Genomic DNA, 20,829 nt, shown 5'->3' on the forward strand with positions numbered 1-20,829 from the left:
AATGTTTTCCCTCTCTGCAGATTCTGTGGGTCACCTCCAGGACCTTGTGAGTCAGACTTCAGACCTTGAGACCTTGTCTAGGTCACCTTCCGTGGAGTTTCCTCCCGTCGCTGCACCCGGTAAGGATGTTTCTGCAAGTGTGTGACAATGACATATGGTAGTGAGAGTGCTAGCTCAGTCTTGCCCATTCAGACTTTGTGACTCTCGGAGCTCTGCAAGCATTAGCTTTGCCAACAGTCCGAAAACAGAATTCTGGGGCCAGATCTGTAGCCTTCCCCCTGCCAGATACTGAAGGTGGAAAAAAAATCACTGTTTGTTGGTTTGTTTCTTTTTAATTTTCCTTTCCTGCACCCTGCCAATGTTTTCTGCTAGGTGACAAAAAATTCAAAAACCACAGAGCTCAGACTGGCATTTCAGGTCTGGTCCTTTGAGAACACAGCCCGCTTCTCCATAACCCACAGACTGAGCCAGGAGCTCAGAGGCGCAGTTTCCTGCAGCTACACACGGCAGCCTGAGCAGTTGTAGTTTGCTTGGTTTGCTTAAGCTTTTTTTTTTTCCCCCCTTTTGCCTTTTGGGTCATACCCAGCAATGCACAAGGGTTACTCCTGGCTCTGTACTCGGGAATTAACCCTGGCAGTGCTCAGGGGACCATATGGGATGCTGGGAATTGAACTTGGGTGCATGCAAGGCAAACGCCCTACCTGCTGTACTATTGCTCCAGCCCCTGCTTAAGCTTTTTATTATAGAAAATATCTACACTGGCCAAGTAGAAAGCAAAGTGCACTGCCTCATGTTGACCATTCTCATTGCCTCTAGCATCCTCCACTAGTATTCCCTAGTATCTTTTGTTTGGTTGTTTGCTTGTTGTTTTTGTTTGTTGGTTTGGGTTTGGGGTCACACCCAGTGATGCTCAGGGGTTACTTCTGGCTCTGCACTCAGGGATCACTCCTGGTGATGCTTGGGGGACTCTATAGGATGCCAGGGATCGAACCTGGGTCAGCCATGTGCAAGGCAAGCACCCTGCCCGCTGTATTATTTCTCCAGTCCCATTGTGGGCAGTTTTGAAGGAAGTTTGAATTGTCATTTTCTGAATAGGTCTGTAGGTTATAAACGTCTCAAAGGTAAGAACATGAAACAAAGCCCAGACAGTGTTGGCATACCTGAAAGGATTTCTGTTTCTTTTCATCTCTCCAGTCTATATTCCAGTTTTCCCAATTCTCTCATAAAGTTGTTTTGCAATTAGTTTTTCTAGAATTAAAATCTAATGCCTATTCCTGACATTGGGCCAAAGTAGCAACAGATTGTCCGGCTTTTGTTTCTCCTCCCTCCTAATTGTGGACATGCCATGGTTACATGTCCAGTGGCGCCTCCCACACATGCTCTTAGCCGACTGCCTCCCTATGGCCAGCTCCATCTTTATCCCCCGTACTTCCAGTGCACCAACAGAGAGTTCTCAAAGTGGGATTTGACTCAGTCTCACCTCGCTTTGGTGAATATATGTACAGGAAGTTTTGTGGTGGTTTCCCATCAGGCGACACACACATACACACACATACACATGGGCTCTCTCCGTGATACGCTTGGCCCTTGACGTTATCCACTGCATCCATTAGTGCTGCAGGGGTGTGGAGAAGGGCATGTCCTCTGTCATCACCGTCCCATTGATCACCTTGTCCTCTGCTTCCCAGGCGTCGTGCTGGCATACTCGCCCTGCGTGAGGGAAAAGATCTTCCCACAGAGCCAGCCACCACTGGAGTTTGTGCCCCCGGCCACGCCCCCCGCCAGGCACCAGTGGGTCCCCGATGAGACCGAGAGCATCTGCATGGTCTGTCGCATGGAGCACTTCACCATGGTGAGTCACGCCAAGCTCTGGCTTTGCCAGAGGGAGAAACAAAATTTGGGAACCCCGAGTTCAAGAGTATGAGTTTAGAGTGTCCAGTCCATCCCCCAAAGGGACATTGAGATTCTCAGATGTTGATGACTGTGGAATTTATCTTTGACCTGAGCAGAACGTGCTGTGGATGCAGATGGCTGGGCCCTGCACCCTGTGCCTTTCTCCTAACCATGCAGCGTGGGGTGGCGGCAGCTAACTTTCACACAGGGCAGGGGACCGTCTTGTGGTTATACAGATGTTCGAGACAGCCAGCCCGAGCTCTGCTCCCAGCTCTGCCTTTAACTCGAGTGTGAGCTTGGTTTCCTTCGCAAATGCTCGCGTGTCGCCTGGGCATTTGGGGGTGATAGGCTGTTTGGCTGGCAGAGCTGTTCAAGTGAACCACGGTGACACTTGACTCAGTTCCAGACTGGAGTCTTAGCCCCGTGCAGATGAAAGCAGTAGTGCAGTGCCTGCATCTGTTTCCTCCTCTTCCTTGTGACTTTTCTCGCCCTCTGATGCCCCAGTGACAGTGAAGCACAGTTGTGGAACCACTTTGAAAAAGAATCCTTTGTGTCATCCTCAGGCCATCAGGCAGAAATGCAGGCCATCTCCCTGAGAGTCACTGCACCCTGTCACTGCTTCCCATCTCATCATTGTGCCCCCATAGACAGGTAGAACTCAGCAGAAGCTCTTTAAAAAAAAATTATATATAAAATTGCTGTGAGATACACAGTTATAAAGTTGTTCCTGATTGAATTTCAGTCCATACACTGTTGGCCCCAGTAGCACAGCGAGTAGGGCATTTGCCTTGCATGCGGCCAACCCGGGTTCTATTCCTCCATCCCTCTTGGAGAGCCCAGTAAGCTACCGAGAGTATCTCGCCCGCATGGCAGAGCCTGGCAAGCTACCCGTGATATATTCGATATGCCAAAAACAGTAACAAGTCTCACAATGGAGCCGTTACTGGTGCCCGCTCGAGCAAATCAATGAACAATAGGAGGCCAGTGCTACAGTGCTACACTGTTCCAACTTCCTTCCCTTCACCCTTCAGTGTACATTTCTTACCATCAGTGACCCTAGTTTCCCTCCTGCACACCCCCATTCTGGCTCTACGGCAGACAATTTTCTTCTTTTCTTCTTTCTCTCTCTCTCTCTCTCTCTCTCTCTCTCTCTCTCTCTCTCTCTCTCTCTCTCTCTCTCTCCCCCTCCATTCCTCCTTTTGGGCATCATGGTTTAAAATACAGGTACTGAAAGGTGATCACGTATGTCCCTTTACCTCCTTTTAGCACTCAGTTCTTGTCGAGCTGTCACTGTCATAGTGGTCTCTTCTCTGTCCTTACTCAATAGGAGCTCTTGCCAAACTGGGGCACCTTTGCCTTTCAGCTGGGAGAAATCTTTCACACCAGTATCCAGAAGTCAAAGCCGAGTGTTTTCTTCCTGTCCTTTCCCATCCCTTCTCTCTCCCCTCCCCTACTGCACCCCAGCCTTCTACTCTTTTTCTTTCACTGCTGTAGTGGTTACTGCAGTAACCAGGTGTCGCACACACACCTGGCTGTGGTGCTCACAGGGATCACACATCAAACTGTGGTGCTCACCACCTCCTCTAGTAGCACTGTTTGCACATGTGCTAGACAGCGGTCACTGCAGTAGTCATGTGCATGCCCACCAGGGGTTACGCTCCCTGCCCATGGAACTTACACATCTTTTTTTTTTTTCTGTCTCTGTAAATGTATTTTTTTTTTTAATTTTAGTGAAACATCAGGTACAGTTGTAGACTTACAAATTTTTGTGCCTGGGTTTCGATTATACAATGATCAAATACCCATCCCTCCACCAGTGCCCATTTTCCACCACCATGGATCCCAGTATCTCTTCCCCACCCCCCCCTTCCTCCCCATCCCACCCTGCCTCTGTGTTTTTGTTTTCTCTCTCCTTTTGGGTGTTGTGGTCTGCAAAAGAGGCATTGAGTGGCAATCATGTTCGGTCCATAGTCTACTTTCAACATGCATCTCCCATCCTTGGAGTATCCTCCAAACACCCTTTATTTGGTGCTCCCTTCTCTATCTGAGCTGCCCTTTCCCCTAGAATGCCTGGCTGGCCTCTAAGCCATGGAGCAAAACTCCTGGTACTAATCCTGGCCACTCTTGGGTGTTAGTCTCCTATTTTGTTACTTTATGTTCCCCAGATGAGTGCAATCTTTCTATGTCTATCCCTCTCTTTCTGACTCATTTCGCTTAGCATGATACTTTCCATGTTGTACCATTTGTATGTAAATTTCATGACTTCATCTTTTCTAACAGCTACATAGTACACCATTGTGTATATGTACCAAAGTTTCTTTAACCAGTCATCTGTTCTTGGGCACTCAGGTTTTTTCCAGATCCTGGCTATTGTAAAGAGTGCTGCAATGAACAGACAATTGCAGATGTCACTTCAACTATACATTTTTGCCTCTCTGGGATATATTCCCAGGAGTGGTATTGCTGAGTCAAATGGGAACTCAATTTCTAATTTCTTGAGAATGGTCCATACTGTTTTCCAAAAGGGCTGAACCAGTCGGCATTCCCACCAACAGTGAAGGAGTGTCCTTTTCTCGCCACATCCACACCAGCACTGGTTGCTTTTGTTCTTTTGGATGTGGGCCAGTCTCTGAGGTAGTTACACACCTTTTTAGTGTATCACCTACTTTCATAGAGCTTATGCTCCTTCCTGTATTGCAGCTAGCTGCGATCCTGAAGATCAGTGATAGTAGAAGGGCCAGAATCAAACAGCAGAACTGTCAGTATCATGCTCGACACATGTGGAGGCACTGGGGATTCGAACTCATGACCATAAGCTTACAAGAGAGACATTCTTAACTCTACACTCTTCATTCCTCCTGGCCCCAGCAATTTCTGCTTCAATACAGACCCAGGTTCCTGGTGTGATTAATAAGGCCACGTACAAAGAGAACGTGTCCCCTCACAGCTATAATCATAATTCCTGCGGTCTCACCTTCTCTTTCCCCCTCTCCCTTCTCTTGCCCTTGGCACGCCCCAGTTTAACAGACGTCATCACTGTCGCCGCTGTGGCCGGCTGGTGTGCAGTTCCTGTTCCACTCAGAAAATGGTGGTGGAAGGCTGCCGAGAAAACCCTGCTCGTGTGTGCGACCAGTGCCACAGTTACTACAACCAAGAGTGAGTGTCCTGCACTGGGCTGCCTCCTCCACCAGCTGTGGCCCACCTCAGGGGCTCAGGATGGAGAGCGTTCCTTGTTTCTTTCCTTGTTTTTGTAGGAGCGGTATCTCCTGCACTGTGTTCAATAGACCCAAGGGCTGCTCTCAGCCCTTGGAACCGTCTTCCCAGCCCAGCTTTCCATTCTTACTGCAGCTTCTGTGACCCTGGCATTCCACTGCATCCTCTGGGGTGTGGGACAGCGACATTCCTAAAGAACAATGCCACTGAGATTTGAAATGAGTTCTTAGTATAGCTGGAGCTCCTTTAGTCCACACTCAGCAGCAGTCACATTGCCCTCCGAGAAACCCCATTTTAGTGAGAGACACCCACAAAGCAGACAGAAATGCCATCAGATGAGTGCAGGGGTGGAGTGACAACTGAACCGGGGGGGGGGGGGGGGGAGGGGGTTCCTGGAGGTGTGGCACCCTCAAGGATGAGAAGTTAGTAGAAAAAGAGGGCAAAACAGAGCATGCACAGGAGCAGGATTCGTACTGCAGACACAGGCACGGGAAAAAAGATGGAGTATTAAGGTGCATAGTAGTGGGTGATGGCTACAGATCTCATGAACATTCCTTAGCCAGCTGAATGTGGAGGACTTAGGCAGTGCCAGGAAGATGACCTCGCAGACCAGGGAGGTGGCTGAAAGGGCCAGAGCACTTGCTTTGCTCACATGAGGCTCAAGTTCAAACCTCAGCACCACCTGGTCCCCCGAGCGCCACCGGGAGCTACTCCTGAGCACCAAATCAGAATTGGTCCCTAATCACTGCTAGAGGTGACCCCAAAACCAAAGGGAGAAAGGCCAGCTTGCTCGCTAGCAGCATGCACTTAGTTAACCCCTCTGCTCCTCAACCAAGGGACAGGCATGTGCTCTGGTGTGCAACCTTGGGACTTAGTTCTTGGGGCATCAACTGAAGTTGAGTGAATCTAGTGGCAGAGTGGGAGAACTTTCATGGATTGAGCACAGGTCCTTGGTCGATGGAAATGGTCTTAAGAAATGGGCTTTGGAGACAAAGGGGTCAGGGGTGGGGGGAGAGAGAGAGGAGAGCAAAAGAGGTATCAGCTAGGCATAGTGCTTGTGGTCAGTGAGAGAGGATGCGAATGGTTCTTTGATACCTCGCTCAGGTAACAGAGTAAATGAAGATCTTATACATCAAGGTCATAGCAAAGAAAGGAGAAAGGATTTAAGCATTTCATTTTTCTTTTCTTTTTGCATCATTTTGGGGCCGCACCCAGTGGTCCTCAGAGGTTGGTGCTAGCTGTGTTTGGGGGAACATGCAGCAAGGCTCAGCATTCCACACTCTCTCTCCCAGCCCCTGACATTTTGTTTTTCTCTCTCTGTTTTCCAGTGTGCCAGAGGAGAGTCCGGGACAGCCCCAAGGTAAAACTAAATCACCCTTCCTGTGACTCTTCGCTTGTACACTCAGGCTGGTTCTGCCTTTGGCCTCTCTACTGCTGATAATCTAAGTATCAGCTCAGTTGAGCTGGTTGTCCAAAGGAAACTCTTGGCCTATCTTTCAAGAGACTTGTCATCATCCTAACCTGTCATACTGGCCCACTTGCTTCCAGCATGACCAGCAACCAAAGCACTGATTCTGGACAATCTGTAGATTTTTTTATTTTCTCCCACTCTACACCCACCCTCACCCCACCCCATATCAGATCTCCCCCCACCGCCATCCCACCCACCTCCCCCCATCGCCATCCAACCAGCCAAGGGCCTTCTCCTTTCCCTGTGGCAGTCACTGCTCATATATCTGGCTTTTTCCTTCCCAGTAGAGTGGCCAGTCGCTCCTCCATCCATGACAGAAGCATGTAACTTTGAGTTTCTCAGATGAAATAACAGGATTACATGACAGATGATGTGACTCTCAGCCAGGTGTATACCTGAGTACCTCATGGCATCATCTGAAGGATGTAGACAGGACCAGGGAAAGGAAAAGGGACATAAGGTCAGAGATGAGACTCAAGCAGGATGTGGCCAGATCTGACAGTTTCCCTTTGCAGCACCAGACAGCTCTGAGAGCGAGAGCCCCCCGTACTCAGCTGTGGTGAGGGTCCCCAAAGCAGCAGAGGTGGAATGGATTTTGGATCTGAATGAGGAGGAAAACGAGCTGGTGCGGAGTGAATTTTACTATGAGCAGGTAATATGGGCTAATGACCACCTCAGTATGTTGTTGATGATGCTTTGGATAATTGTAGGGAACTCGAAGGAGGGCAGGCAGGCTGGCCATGATTTACAGGATAATGATGTGAAGGAAACCAGTGAATGGCAGAAAATGAGAGAAACATCTTGAAAAATACACAAGAGGACATTGGGCAAAGCTCCATAATGGGTAGCATTGATGATGAGCCCTTGCAGGGCAAGCAGAGAAGTAGTTCAGGAAGAGAGCGCATGTTCTTCAAGTCGGAGGTCCAGCAGGTCCAGCGCCTGGTACCCCAGCACTGCCGGGGGTGGCCCCAAAACCAGACCAACAAATAGGCAAATAAAAGGAGCCTTGCGAGAGAAGTAGGAGATTGATAAGTACAAACTGGGGGACTGTAGGGCCAGTGAAGATAGGGGAAGGACCAAGAATGCAAAACAGAAACATCTCAGCAGTGGCCCAGTGTCCAAAATGCAGGACCCAGTGGGATGGGTTTAATTGGAGAGAGTTTAATTTGGGGCAAATATTGGCTTTGTTGCCAAGGTAGGAAGACGCCGGATTGAAAAGGACTATCAGCATGGAGGGCACTGACATCTTCAGGCAGGAACTTGCATGTGGTAGCAGCAAGGATGGTGGAGGGTTTTAGAAGGTGCCTCAGCAACGCTGACTTAACAGCAGCATGTCCTTGAAGCAGAACCTCCTGCAAGTGGTCAGTCAAGATGACTACCGCGGCCACCCCTATGGGACACCCCACTGGTCAAAGGAGGGCTCGTCTGGGTATTGCTGAGTAGATTCCTGAGTAGCCAGGAAGGTGACAGAATCCAGAGCCAGAGCTTGGGCAGTGCTTCTTTTCAGTTCCCTCCCACTGTGCCAAGGACCCTTTGGCTCCGTTTCCTGGTGCCGGCTGGCCAAGCCTCGTTAGCTGGGAGAGATCATGCCTGCCCTGTGGTTACCTGGGAAAGTGTTCTGCTCCCTGCTCTTCACTGTGTGATCCCCTTCTCTCCACATCCCCTCTCCAGGCCCCCAGCGCCTCCTTGTGCATCGCCATCCTGAACCTGCACCGGGACAGTGTCGCCTGTGGCCACCAGCTGATTGAGCACTGCTGCAGACTGTCCCAGCGCCTCACCAACCCAGAGGTGGATGCCGGGCTGCTCACCGACATCATGAAGCAGCTGCTGTTCAGCGCCAAGATGATGTTTGTCAAGGCCGGCCGCAGCCAGGACCTGGCCCTATGTGACAGGTCTGTGAACGTGGGCAGAGTGGGCCTGGCTCGCCTGAGACTCCCCGCTTTACCAGCCCCTCTAGAACTGACAGTGTGTCTCGGCTTGCGCGTGAGGAAACGCTGCTCCCTGATCACAGGTGGCCTTCCTGCCCTGCCTTCACTTTGTCTTGTCTTCGCTGAGTCCTTCTCCATCCCAGAGTGACTTCTCCAAGCTGAATGTTCTGTTGCTGTCCCCGAGCAGAGAAAACACACAACTTCCCATTGTGTGTGCTTAAAAACCACCTTAGTCTCTGCAGCACCATCTGGCTCTTAAAGAAAAGTGGGGGGCTGAAGCATTAGCACAGCAGGCAGGGCGTTTGCCTTGCACGCGGCTGACCCAGGTTCTATTCCAAGCATCTTATGGTCCCCCGAGCACCGCCAGGAGTAATTCCTGAGTGCATGAGCCAGGAGTAACCCCTGTGTATCGCTGGCTGTAAGCCAATGTCCAGTAATGTATGTCCAGTAATCAGCCTCAACCGGAATCAGCCCCATCTTAAACCACAGTCAGACTGTGGCCTTGGGGAGCTCTGGCCAGAGACCCGTAAGAGCTCACTGGGCTCTCCTGCTGGGAATCTGAGTGACAAGGCAGAAGACTCTACGAAGTGGGCATGGCTAGGCCTCAGGTCCCTGCACAACGTGCTCGGCTCTGCACATTAACTTGGCGAAGCCCCCAGCTCTGGCTCCTCCGTCAAGTGGAAGAGCCCTGCAGAGTGTTCCCGAGTCTCACTCTGCACAGAACAGGAGCAGAGGCGGGCAGAGCCTCAGACCCCGGGTGGGAGAGATCACATGCCGCCAAGCTACCTGGCTGTCAGGTAGTACTGTGAGCCTCAGGCCCCTGCCCTCACCTGTACAGCCTTGCTCAAGTCTGCTAGCCACTCTGGGTCTCAGTTTCCCCCGCTGTAAAACAGTGACCTTCTCCCTATACTCCAGCCCACTTCATAGCTATTTTGAAACCTTTACCTAAGCGGGAGTCAGAGTAATAGTACAGTGGGTAAGGCTCTTGCCTTTTTTTGGTTTCATGTCCAGATCCAAACAGTGATTAATAAGCCTGGTAGGAGGATGAAGGGAGAGTAGCCATACACAGGGGGTGGAACTGAGGTGATTCATTCTGTGTACTCCCAAAATGTCTATTTCTATTAACAAGAGCAAGAGCTTGGTGAAGACTGAAGGAGGAGGGACAGAAGAAGGGAAGGAATGTTTTAAGTTGATAAATAAGATGTGGAAAGAGGAACATGGCTCGGGGCTGGAGCAATAGCACAGCAGGTAGGGCGTTTGCCTTGCATGCGGCCGACCCAAGTTTGATTCCCAGCATCCCATATGGTCCCCCGAGCACCGCCAGGAGTAATTCCTGAGTGCATGAGCCAGGAGTAACCCCTGTGCATCGCTAGGTGTGACCCAAAAAGAGGAACATGGCTCAAAGGGCTAGAGCAACTCTCTCTCTCTCTTTCTCTCTCTCTCTCTCTCTCTCTCTCTCTCTCTCTCTCTCCCCCCCCCCACCCCCTCTCAATGCTCCTGGCTTCATGCTAATGGTCACTACTGGTAGTGGGACCATATATGGTGCCAGTAATTGAACCTTATTAGCCTTGTTCAAGGCAAGCATCTTGCCCCCATACTATCTTTCCAGTCCTGGAGCACTGCATGTTCCCCCAAACACCCTGGGCACTTTGGATGTAGACCTGAAACCAAAAAAAGGCAAGAGCCTTACCCACTGTATTATCACTCTGGCTCCCGCTGAGTAAAGGTTTCAGAATAGCCATGAAGTGGACTGGAGTACAGGGGGAAGGTCACTTGCTCTGCACCTGGTCGATCCAGGTTAGATTCCCCCCAAACTGCAGATGGTCCCCCAAGTCATGCTGGAAGTCATCCCTGAGCACAGAGCCAGGAGTAAGCCCTGAGCAGAACACAAACAGAAATGTTTAATTATGAAAAGGTCATTAATCCTTGGGCAAATTGGTAAAGTTATCAGAAATGGAGGAGAGAACGGAGGAGTGGGGGAAAATCATTCCATTGTAGAAAAAAAATTAGGGAAAAAATTAAAATACCTCAAATCTCAGTTGGAACTTTTTGTTTGTTTTGTTGCCAGGACTCAAATCCAGAGCCTCATATGCAGAGCATAAGCCCTGACATTGACTTACATCCCCAGCAAGATAAAACCTTATTTAAATAAAAAAGACACTTAGGCTGGGAAAACAAATTTAACATCCAGACCTGTCCTCCTTTATGGTCTATTCTAGTGCCCAGGATGTGGTTCTGAACTTGCCTCAGAATCACCCAAAAAAAAGAAAAGAAAGAAAGAAAACGCTCTGTTATAGATGGAGAACATAACCATTTCTTGGAGGCTGAAGGCAGAAGTAAAGAGAGAGTCCTCTCTTCAGGACTGCCGGTTTTCAGCCACCTGATTTCACATTACACATTCTTTTTCCCCAGCCTTGTGTTCAGATGTGCCAAGTCTAGGGAACAGAGCCCCCTTTGTGAGCTTTGATGATGGAAATAAATGAACCCCTCAGGTGCATTTCAGTGCCTGGTTTGCAGGGCATTTTCTGCTGTTTTTTATCCCTTCTCAAGAGACATATAAGCACATGAATGGATACAAAACTCTTACCATCTATTGCAGATATTCTCATTTTTCCAAGTGTGCAGCTATGCTGTTATGATACTGCACTCACACTTGCAAGGACTATATCCTCCTCTGTCTCATCTTCACTAAATGGAACTCACTGATGTTTTGAAACCCTTTCTAGAGAAGCCAGTGGATCAAATTAATGACTTCTTCAGCATCACCCAGCATTGTGCTGTGGCATCATCTCTGTAGTGAACAAGTCAGAACCAGTGTGAGGGGAGGGGGTTTGCTGGCATGAGGATCCATCCTCAGGAGCCTTGCATGAAGGTTCATTTCCGGCATCCTCAGACAGCAGGATCCAGCTCTCTGTCTCTGTCATTGTCAGGTTTTCAGAGTCATCCTGAGTCAGGGGTGAGCTGATAGGGAGCTGTCCTGGGGTGCTGTACCAAGAGCCCATTCCTAGCCCAAGAGAGAAGAGCCTTGGACAGGACCAGGTGCACCAGCCCAGCTGCAGCTGCGGGGAACAGTGGTGCTGTGGCCTCTAAACTGGGACCATCTCTGATCTCTCCCAAGCAGACAGGGTTCAGAGGGGCCAGAAAAGCCGATGTGTAATTTGGGATTCCCCGGTAGTCACTGTAAACGCCTTGCCTCAGTGAGAATGCCTGCATGTCTGTGTTTTCGCAGTTGCTTTCTCACCTCGAATCCCCACTAGAGTTTCTCCTTTGGATCCTGAAAACTCCCAGTGATTCTGTCTGTTTCCCAAGCAATTCAATAGAGTCAGGGACAGAGGGACTCACTCGTGCGAGCTCACAGAGATGCTAAGTGAAAGAATCAGGGGTTCCCGGAGTCTGACCCCAGAGCCTTCACCCCGGTCCTCAAGCCTCCGTGTGTCTCACTTCTCATGATCACATTTCAGGTGGGGAAGGAAATGAGACACCTTGAAGCAGCAGCTGTTCTCGGTGAGACTCCGAGCCTCACTGTCATGCCCTTTTCCTCTGTAGCTACATCAGCAAGGTCGACGTGCTGAATATTTTAGTGGCCGCTGCCTACCGCCACGTGCCATCTCTGGATCAGATCTTACAGCCGGCCGCAGTCACCAGGCTAAGGAACCAGCTGTTGGAGGCTGAGTACTACCAGCTGGCGGTTGAGGTGAGGCAAAAGCTAAACATGACTTCTGCTCTGAGATGAGTTATCTTTGCCGCCACACCCCCCCACCCCACCCCACAAATGAGTATTGCCATCTCTCATTACCCCTTGGCTGGGGGAAGTATCTAGCCATGATGTCATGGGGCACAATGTGCGGGGGGAGGAAGGTGAGGAGCCACAAAGGGATGAGAAAGGCCTTTGGGACTTTCGTGCCTGGATGCAGAGACCTCTCACTGAAAAGAAGGGGTTTTTCCACAGGTCTCCACCAAGACTGGCCTTGACACCACTGGGGCTTGGCACGCTTGGGGCATGGCCTGCCTCAAAGCTGGGAACCTTACTGCCGCCCGGGAGAAGTTCAGTCGCTGTCTGAAGGCCCCCTTCGACCTCAATCAGCTGAGTCATGGCTCTAGGCTGGTACAGGATGTGGTTGAGTATCTGGAGTCCACAGTGAGGCCGCTCCTGTCCTTGGTAAGAGCGCCCAGCAGGAGGGGCCCACTCAGCAGTACATCACCTGACTCTCATGTCCCAGGGGTTCAGCCAAGAATAGCAACTCTGGGGCTGGAGGATAGGGCATTTGCCTTGCATGCAGCCAAGCCGGGTTCAATCCCAGGCATCCCATATGGTTCCCAGAGCATGTTAGGAATGATCCCTGAGTGCAGAGCCAGGAGTAAGCCTGAGCTTCGCCAGCAATTGCCCAAAAACAAAACAAAAAGAATGGCAACCCTGACCCAGAACTTCCAGGTTGGAAGATTATTCTTTCTGTGATATGTAGTTAAGCAAGTCAGATGTTTTGTTTTTGGTTTGGGGGCCGTACCCAGTGGTGCTGGGAGCTACTTTTGGTTTGGTGCTCAGCGGGGTTACTTGAGATGCTGGGGATCAGAACCAGGACTCCCACACATAAAGCATGCATTGCAGTCCTTCCACCTCCCCAACCCCTCAAAAAACAGATGTTTAAGAGACTGCCAAAAACCATCTCAAAAACTATAAAAATCACGTAAGCAGTATTCACCCCAGTCTTAAGCAGTATTTAGATTTTGGTGAGTTTCCTGTGTCCTGTTTTTAGATGACATTGATGTTCCCTGCTATGGCAAGTGTATGGAATTTTGTATCTCACCTATTTCCCCCACTGTTAAAGTCCACGTTTGTTTCCATATCATCAATGTTCCGAGTGCAGTTTTTCAGAGGCCACACTGAGCGGCCCTGTTGGTTTACCCCTCTCTCCATCAGCAAGACGATGACTACCTGGCCACTCTGAAGGAACTGGAAGCCACGCTGCGGACCCAGAGCCTATCCCTGGAGGTGGTACCTGAGGGGAAGATCATGAACAACACCTACTACCAAGAATGCCTCTTCTACCTGCACACCTACAGCACCCACCTGGCCATCATCAGCTTCTATGTGAGGCACAGCTGCCTGCGGGAGGCGCTCCTGCATCTCCTCAACAAGGTGGGGGCCCTCCGCCCACTCTCCAGGGCCAATGCCCAGCATTCAGGATGGGGAGGTGACGGGGGAGGGTGGGGGTGGAATTAATTGCCCCTTGAGCATCACCCAGCATTGCACTGTGGTATCCTCTCTGCAATCAGGTCAAAATGGAAGTTTCTTCCTCTGCCAGCCATTAGCCAATGAGTGTGTAGCTATCTTAACCTGATTTCATATTCCCCTGTGGACCTGGCAGTGGCGAATTTCCTCCCTCCTCCTCCTCCTCATGACAGATGCAGAATCAGATAATAATTGAGAGCATGGTACCGGGGCCAGGTACCATGGGCCAGGTACCAGGTTCTGTGGGAGCCCTTTGTGGCCCTGTGCAACCTCCAGGTGGTTGCCCCATCTCTCTTCTGCATACCTCCTGCCTTGCTCCCCCCTGGCTCCACATGCCTCAGCTGCTGCTCCGCTCAGAGTTGTTACCACAGGAGCCAGGAAGCCCCTCCACATGGGTCTTGTCGTAGGACCCGACCCCTCAAGCAGGAGAATGTGAGCTCCTTGTCTCCTCTTGCAGCCTCCACCTCCTCCTCCAGAAGCAGAGTAATCCCTGAAGTGCATCGTTGTTTTGGTGTGGTTGCTATGCAGATTTTCCTTGTACCTGCCAGCCTGCTCTTCGGTTTTTCTAAAGAATCCTTAAACCCTTTCTGAGGAATTGGTTGATTTATATCAGACTTCATACAAAATTAAGGTCATAGGCCAATAGTATAGTGGGTAGGGCAACTTGCCTTACACTCAGCCAATGGAGGTTTGATCCCCAGCTTCCCATATGGTCCCCCTGACCATGCCAGGAGTGATCCCTGAGATCAGAGCCAGGAGTAAGCCCTGAGGATCGCTGGATGTAGCCCACTAACAAACAAAAAACTAAGGTCACTCATAAGTAGAGCAACCTGCCGTCACCCTAAGTCAGTGTGGCAGCCAGCTAAAGTGACCGACTAGAGAGGCACATCTCGGAGCTGCTTGGAGCCCCATCAGCTCTTCCAGGGGCTTCGTCAGCAGGCCACAAGGAAACAATCACTTCTGCCACGGCCACTGACTGTGTCTGAGCCACCAGCTGGGTCTCAGAAATAATGTATAAAGTTAGATTATAATTGCTCTCTCTTTCCTGGTCCTTCATTTCCAAGTGAATTTGGGGATCAAGCTTCTTCTCCCAAGCACACACTGAGAGCAAATTGCTCCCATTCTCTGATACCCAGCCCAGAGTTAAGCTGCTTACTTGCTTTATCCTGGTACAAGCTGAGGACAGCATTGCCCTTGCTTTGCATGTTCAGAGCTGAGGATCCAGGTCCACACCACCACCCCCCTTTTTTTCCCATCTGTAATCACAGTAACCCTTGAGTTGCAGTCTCTCACCATTCTTCTCCAGCAGGTTGGGATCAGTAAGAACCCAGTGAGAATCAGACACCTTGCCTTGAGCTTGGAAGGAGTTCTGTTTCTGTGTTCATTACCCTTTTATCTATAACACTGCATCCAGTGAGCTTTACAAAACAAATACAAGCTGAAGAGAGAGGACAGTGGGTGGTAAGGTACCTGCCTTATATGCACCCTACTGGCAATGATCCCTGAGCACAGGGTCAGGAATGAGCCCTGAGCATCACCAAGTGTGACCCCAAAACAAACCAACAAACAAACAAAAAAAACATTAATACAGGGCCAGGGATGTAGCTCAGTGGTAGTGCTGAGCTACTTGCTTTGCTTATGTGAGGCCCTGCTTTCATCCCCAACATCACAACCCAAAAAAAGAACCCTAAGTCATGTGATTTACATGATTCAAAATGCATCCTGGTCCCCTCTCTTACCTGGCCTTCACTGGCAGATCCCTGGGGTAATGTCCAGGCTCTTTACCATGTGTGCCTTAAGCCCATCACGGCATCCAGAGATGAATGGGTTAAATGGAATGTCTTGAAATGTTGCTTTTCCGAGGAATCTCGTGCTCCTGTTCCTTAAAGTGTATCCTGCATTTTTAAAAATATACTTTAATAAATAACTCACATACACTTTGAGGTCTGGGTTGCTCTCATCTCCTCTCTCTCTCTCTCTCTCTTTTTTTTTTTTTTTTTTTTTTTTTTTTTTTTTTTTTTTTTAGTTTTTGGGCCATACCCAGTGATGTTTAAAGGCTTACCCTGGCTCTGTGCTCAGAGATCACTCCTGGTGGACTCAGGGGACCATATGGGATGCCAGGGATTGAACCTGGGTCAGTTGCATCCCAGCACAGCTGCCTTCCCTGTTGTAGTATCATTCTGATCCCTGGGTTTCTCTCTTATGTGTCACATGACCTGCCAAGGGCTGCTAGACATGGTGTTGGTAACCTTTGCACCTCTGGGAAGCCCTCCCCACCCAGAAGTTATTGATAGATCAGGTAGAAAATAAGGACCTAAGAAAAAACTTATTATTTTGTTCAGAGAAGGAATCTTGACCACAAATAGCAACACTTAGGAGATGCTTGGCCACACATGGCAGTGCTTAGGAGACCGTGCAGTGGCAGGGAACAAATGAGGGTCAGCCACATGCAAGGCAAGCCACTTAACTTCCATACTGTCTCTCCAGCCCCCAAGAAGTAACTTAGACTTAACAAGTTTGAGGCCATTAGTGACCTTTAAAGGTAGTCTGAACTAGGTTGTGGGTTCCAAGACTTAAAGAATAAGATCTAAAGAGAAGCCCCTGCCACAACATGCCCCCACCCCGAAAGCACAGAGCCAGGAGTAGCCTCCAAGCAGCCCCAGGACAAAAAGCGAATGGCCCCAGAACAATTTAGAAAAGCAGGTTCTGTGAGGCCGGAGAGATAGTAGAGGGGTGAGGCACTGGCCTTGCACGCAGCCAACCCAGGTTTGATCTTCGACATGGGCCCCCAACATTGCCAGGAGTGATTCCTGAGTGCAGATCCAGGAGTTACCCCTGAACATCACCAAGTGTTCCGCAGCCCCCCCATAAAAAAAAAGAGCAGGTTCTAGAAAAATTCAGAGGGACCAGACCAGTACAGTGGGTAGGGCAAATGCCTTGCACACAGCTCACCCAGGTTCGATCCACTACATATGGTCCCCAAGCCCACCAGGAGTGATCCCTGAGCTCAGAACCAGGAGTAAACCCTTAGCATCATTGGCTGTGCCCCAAACACCAAATACAAAAATAAGTAACAAAAATTAGAAAATTTTCAGAAAGAAAATTCAGAGGAGACTAGGAGACTGAATGCAGACAATTGTGTGTGTCTGGAGAAGAGGACGGAGCATCCTCAGGGGGAGCAAGTGGCCTGCTGAATGTGAGGAAACTCAGATGGTCCCCCAGAGTGCCGAAACAGGCTCCAGTCCTCTGACTCCTCTCTTTGCCCTGCCCCCCAGGAGAGTCCTCCAGACGTCTTCATCGAAGGCATTTTCCAACCGTGTTATAAAAGTGGGAAGCTTCATATTTTGGAAAACTTGCTAGAATCCATTGATCCGAGCTTGGAAAGCTGGGGAAAGTATTTGATTGCTGCCTGTCAGCATTTGCAGAAGAAGAGCTACTACCACATTCTGTACGAACTGCAGCAGTTTATGAAGGTAACCACAGCCCCCTCGATGGCCCCTCCTCTACCACTCACTCCCCACCGAATTGAGATGGCTGCTACAGATGAGGGAATAAGTCTGTGATTTGGTCCCGGTCTTTCTGGAGCAAACCCAGGTTGCTCTCCAGCGTTGATTAATGATGCTGGGATTTCCTTCTCATCCCAGAGAGGCCCCCTTCAGTGCTGTCAGTTACCTCATTCTTTAGAATTCATGGGATGTCATGGTGAAAAGAGAGACATCTGTGGTCGTTTGCAGAGAAACAGAAGCATGAATACAGAATCCACATAGAATGATGGAGAAGATGCATGAAAGTAGAGAAACAAGTTTCTCCCAGTTTGAGGACTGCCAGCCATATCGCAGAGAAAGTCAGGCCCAAGATTAGAAATAAGTTAAATGTAGTAGAGCCAAAAGCACTTTGAGTTCTCTTCTGGAATGCAGTGGTGTCTTTTCCTAGAACATAGCCTGGGGCTGGAGAGATAGTGCAGAGGGTAAGGCTCTAGCCTTGTATACAGCCTAATCAGGATCCCCAGCACCACATATGGTCACCCGAGCCTTGCCAGCAGTGAGCCCTGAGCCAGTAGAGAGCCAGGAGTAAGCCCTGAGCCCCGCTGGTTCTGGCCCCCAAACCAAAAAAATAAATAAATTTTAAAAAATCAAGAGCTCAGCCAACCTGTTTGCTTTGGGATCTTCTAGGCCTGGGAATTACTGATCCAGAGCAACCTCGCAGCTGGTGGTAGGCACCTGCAGCCAGGCTTCATAAGTGGGGGTCAGGTCAGAACCCTCATCACACTCCACCCCATCACACTCACATCCCTGAACTCTCATCTGGACCTCCATTCTAGGACCAAGTACGGGCTGCCATGACCTGCATCCGGTTCTTCAGTCACAAGGCAAAGACATACACAGAACTGGGCGAGAAGCTCTCGTGGCTGCTTAAGGCTAAGGACCACCTGAAGATCTACCTCCAGGAAACCTCCCGCAGCACCCGAAGGAAGAAAGCGACCTTCTTCCGTAAGAAGATGACCGCAGCTGATGTCTCAAGGTAGTTCTCGGTCCAGGGAAGGAGAAGGGTGGGGCCAGCTGGCCAAAGCTAAATGTCTGTGGGTGCAGAAGTTACCCCTGAGCGTCCCTGAGCATGTGGCAGAAAATACCTGTGAAGAGACCAGAGAGATTCTGTACATGAGTAGAGCATTTGCCTTGCATGAGTCTGACCTGGCTTCAATTCCCAGCATCCCACAGGGTTCCCTGAGTACTGCCAGGAGCAATTCCTGAGTGCAGAGTCAGGAGTAACTCCTGTGTATCTCCAGGTGTGGCCCAAAAAGCAAAAGAAAGAAAGAAAATACCTCTGAAGAGAAGCCTTCCTGAATGGCAGTGTGCAGTGTGGATCTAGGATCCTTTTTCCTTCCTTCCTTCCTTCCTTCCTTCCTTCCTTCCTTCCTCCCTCCCTCCCTTTCTTCTTTCCTTCCCTCCCTCCCCTCTCCCTTCTTCCTTTCTTCTTTCCTTCCCTGCTTCCTTCCTTTCTTCTTTCCTTCTCTGTTTTCTTCCTTCCTACCTTCCCTCCCTCCCTTCTTCTCTCTCTTCCCTGCCTTCCTCCCTCTTTCCCTTCCTCCTTTCTTCCCTCCTTCTTTCTTCCTTCCCTCTCCCTTCCTCTTTACTTCCTTCCTTTCCTCCCTCCCTCCTTCCTTTCTTCTTTCTCCCTCTTTTTCCTTCCTTCCTTCCTTCCTTCCTTCCTTTCTTTCTTCCTTCTCTCCTTCCCTCCGCACGCCATGGCCTTCCTTCCAAATCCTTGCTAATCCCTTAGGACATAGCATCTGAGTAAATACACTTCACTGCCATTTATTGCTTTGATAGACCCAATCCTCTGTGTGTGTGTGTGTGTGTGTGTGTGTGTGTGTGTGTGTGTGTTCATTATTCCTCTCTCCTCCAGCCTGGGAACTGTGAGGGAAGATTCATGCTGCTCTTGACCTCTGTGCTTAGTATTGTTTCCTGAAGCCTGGCATACAGGTGCTCCTTGAGTGCCTCGTTCAAACACTCAGCCTGTACCCAGGTCCCCCTGAACCCCTTAATCGTCCCCACAGGGCACCAGAAAGACACCCATTTTCATCTTGTGCCCATGGCCCCTGGGGACTGTTTCGGCCTGTTCTTCTCCTCCCTTTACACTGTTCCTCTTCTCCTGACTCGGGTTTCTCAGTCTCCCAGCCTGTCCCTCTTCTCAAGCTGGCTCATGCACCCCTGACTCCATAGGCACATGAACACGCTGCAGCTGCAGATGGAAGTGACCAGGTTCCTGCATCGCTGCGAGAGTGCCGGCACCTCCCAGGTCACCGCCTTGCCTCTGCCAACGCTGTTCGGGAACAATTGCATGAAAATGGACGTGGCTTGTAAGGTATGCAGGCGGCGTCAGGCCTCTGACAACCTGTTCTGCCTGTGGACAGTTCCTCGAGCCTGCAACTTTCTAGATATTGTCAGTTGGTTGACGGTGGCCTCCCCACCGGATGGCTAGCAGGCCAGAAGCAAGACCCTTTGGATGAGTGCCTGGCACTTAGTAGAGTCTCAACAAATATTTATTGTTGTTGTTGTTGTTTTGTTTTTATGGGGCCACACCCAGTGGTGCTCAGGGATTACTCCTGGCTCTGCACTTCATGGTGGGCTCAGGGTCGCAGGGATCAAACTGGGGTTGGCCATGTCCAAATCAAACGCCCTACCTGCTATTCTATCGATCCGGTCCCTCAACAAATATTATTGACTGATAGGGGGAGGGGATGCACCTCATTCTTAACTGAGTGTCTCCTCCAGTCATCGTTACCCCTTTGAGTTCATTATCCCTCCCTTTGTAGGTCATGCTAGGAGGGAAGAATGTTGAAGACGGTTTTGGAATCGCATTCCGGGTGCTGCAGGTAGGACTCAAAGATTACTCAAGATGATGCTCAGGGTGCCCTGCCGCTGACTGCGGGGAGAAGTGATTCATCAGGAAATTTCTTTCCCAAGGAAAGCAGATTATTAGAATAGGCATCTGTGATGAAATCGAGGAGGAGGCCCTTGCAGGTGGGCAGATGCTAGAGTCCAGGCAGCTTTGTCCAATGAGAGTTGCCTCGGGGGCTGTTAGACAGCTGGGACCAGGTGACAGTTCTCCACAGCTCTCCCCTGCAGAGCTCTGCACTCTTTTCTGGGACAAGAGAGCATAGGAAGTGGGAGGGGCCAGTAACAGCAGAGCTGGCTACAGAAGTCCCTTTTCAGGGCTTGCAGCCAGAAAATTCAGCTGTAACTGTAGTGTCTGTGTCCACCCCACCACCGCTACACACTGAACCTCTGACCCCAGGCAGCCAGGGTAATTGGACACACTGAGCATGTCCCAGGGATCAGTGGCTTTAAGATCAGTCAGATTCCACCCATTGTCCAGTGTTAGCAGAGCCCACCCACAGGGTCGGCAGGTCTGTCCCCCTCCCAGACCTGGCTGAGAGGATTATCTTAAGGTTCAAGTGTTTATCAGGAGTCGGAGAGAAGGTGCGGTGGGGGAGGGCACTTGCTTTGCATGCACTCAAGCCAGGCTTGATCCCCAGCACTACAGTCCTCTAAGCCCCTCCAGGAGTGGTCTCTGAGTGCAGAGCCAGGAGG

The 20,829-nt window shown here is 50.2% G+C and overlaps 1 protein-coding gene across 1 annotated transcript in view; it reads left to right on the forward strand.

Annotated features, from left to right (window-relative positions):
• ZFYVE26 (zinc finger FYVE-type containing 26) overlaps positions 1-20,829 on the forward strand; it is a 78,370-nt gene that overhangs the window by 51,302 nt on the left and 6,239 nt on the right. Inside the window, exons 27-39 of the mRNA XM_056133861.1 lie at positions 21-119; positions 1,689-1,852; positions 4,913-5,049; positions 6,435-6,466; positions 7,093-7,229; positions 8,249-8,469; positions 12,052-12,199; positions 12,455-12,664; positions 13,424-13,642; positions 17,011-17,208; positions 18,057-18,256; positions 19,459-19,600; positions 20,052-20,111. Of these exons, the coding sequence (XP_055989836.1) occupies positions 21-119; positions 1,689-1,852; positions 4,913-5,049; positions 6,435-6,466; positions 7,093-7,229; positions 8,249-8,469; positions 12,052-12,199; positions 12,455-12,664; positions 13,424-13,642; positions 17,011-17,208; positions 18,057-18,256; positions 19,459-19,600; positions 20,052-20,111 (1,967 nt within the window). The remainder of the gene's footprint in view (positions 1-20; positions 120-1,688; positions 1,853-4,912; positions 5,050-6,434; positions 6,467-7,092; positions 7,230-8,248; positions 8,470-12,051; positions 12,200-12,454; positions 12,665-13,423; positions 13,643-17,010; positions 17,209-18,056; positions 18,257-19,458; positions 19,601-20,051; positions 20,112-20,829) is intronic.

The sequence above is a fragment of the Sorex fumeus genome, unplaced genomic scaffold (genome assembly GCF_029834395.1).
Source record: "Sorex fumeus unplaced genomic scaffold, SorFum_2.1 ptg000098l, whole genome shotgun sequence".
Lineage (NCBI taxonomy): Eukaryota > Metazoa > Chordata > Mammalia > Eulipotyphla > Soricidae > Sorex > Sorex fumeus.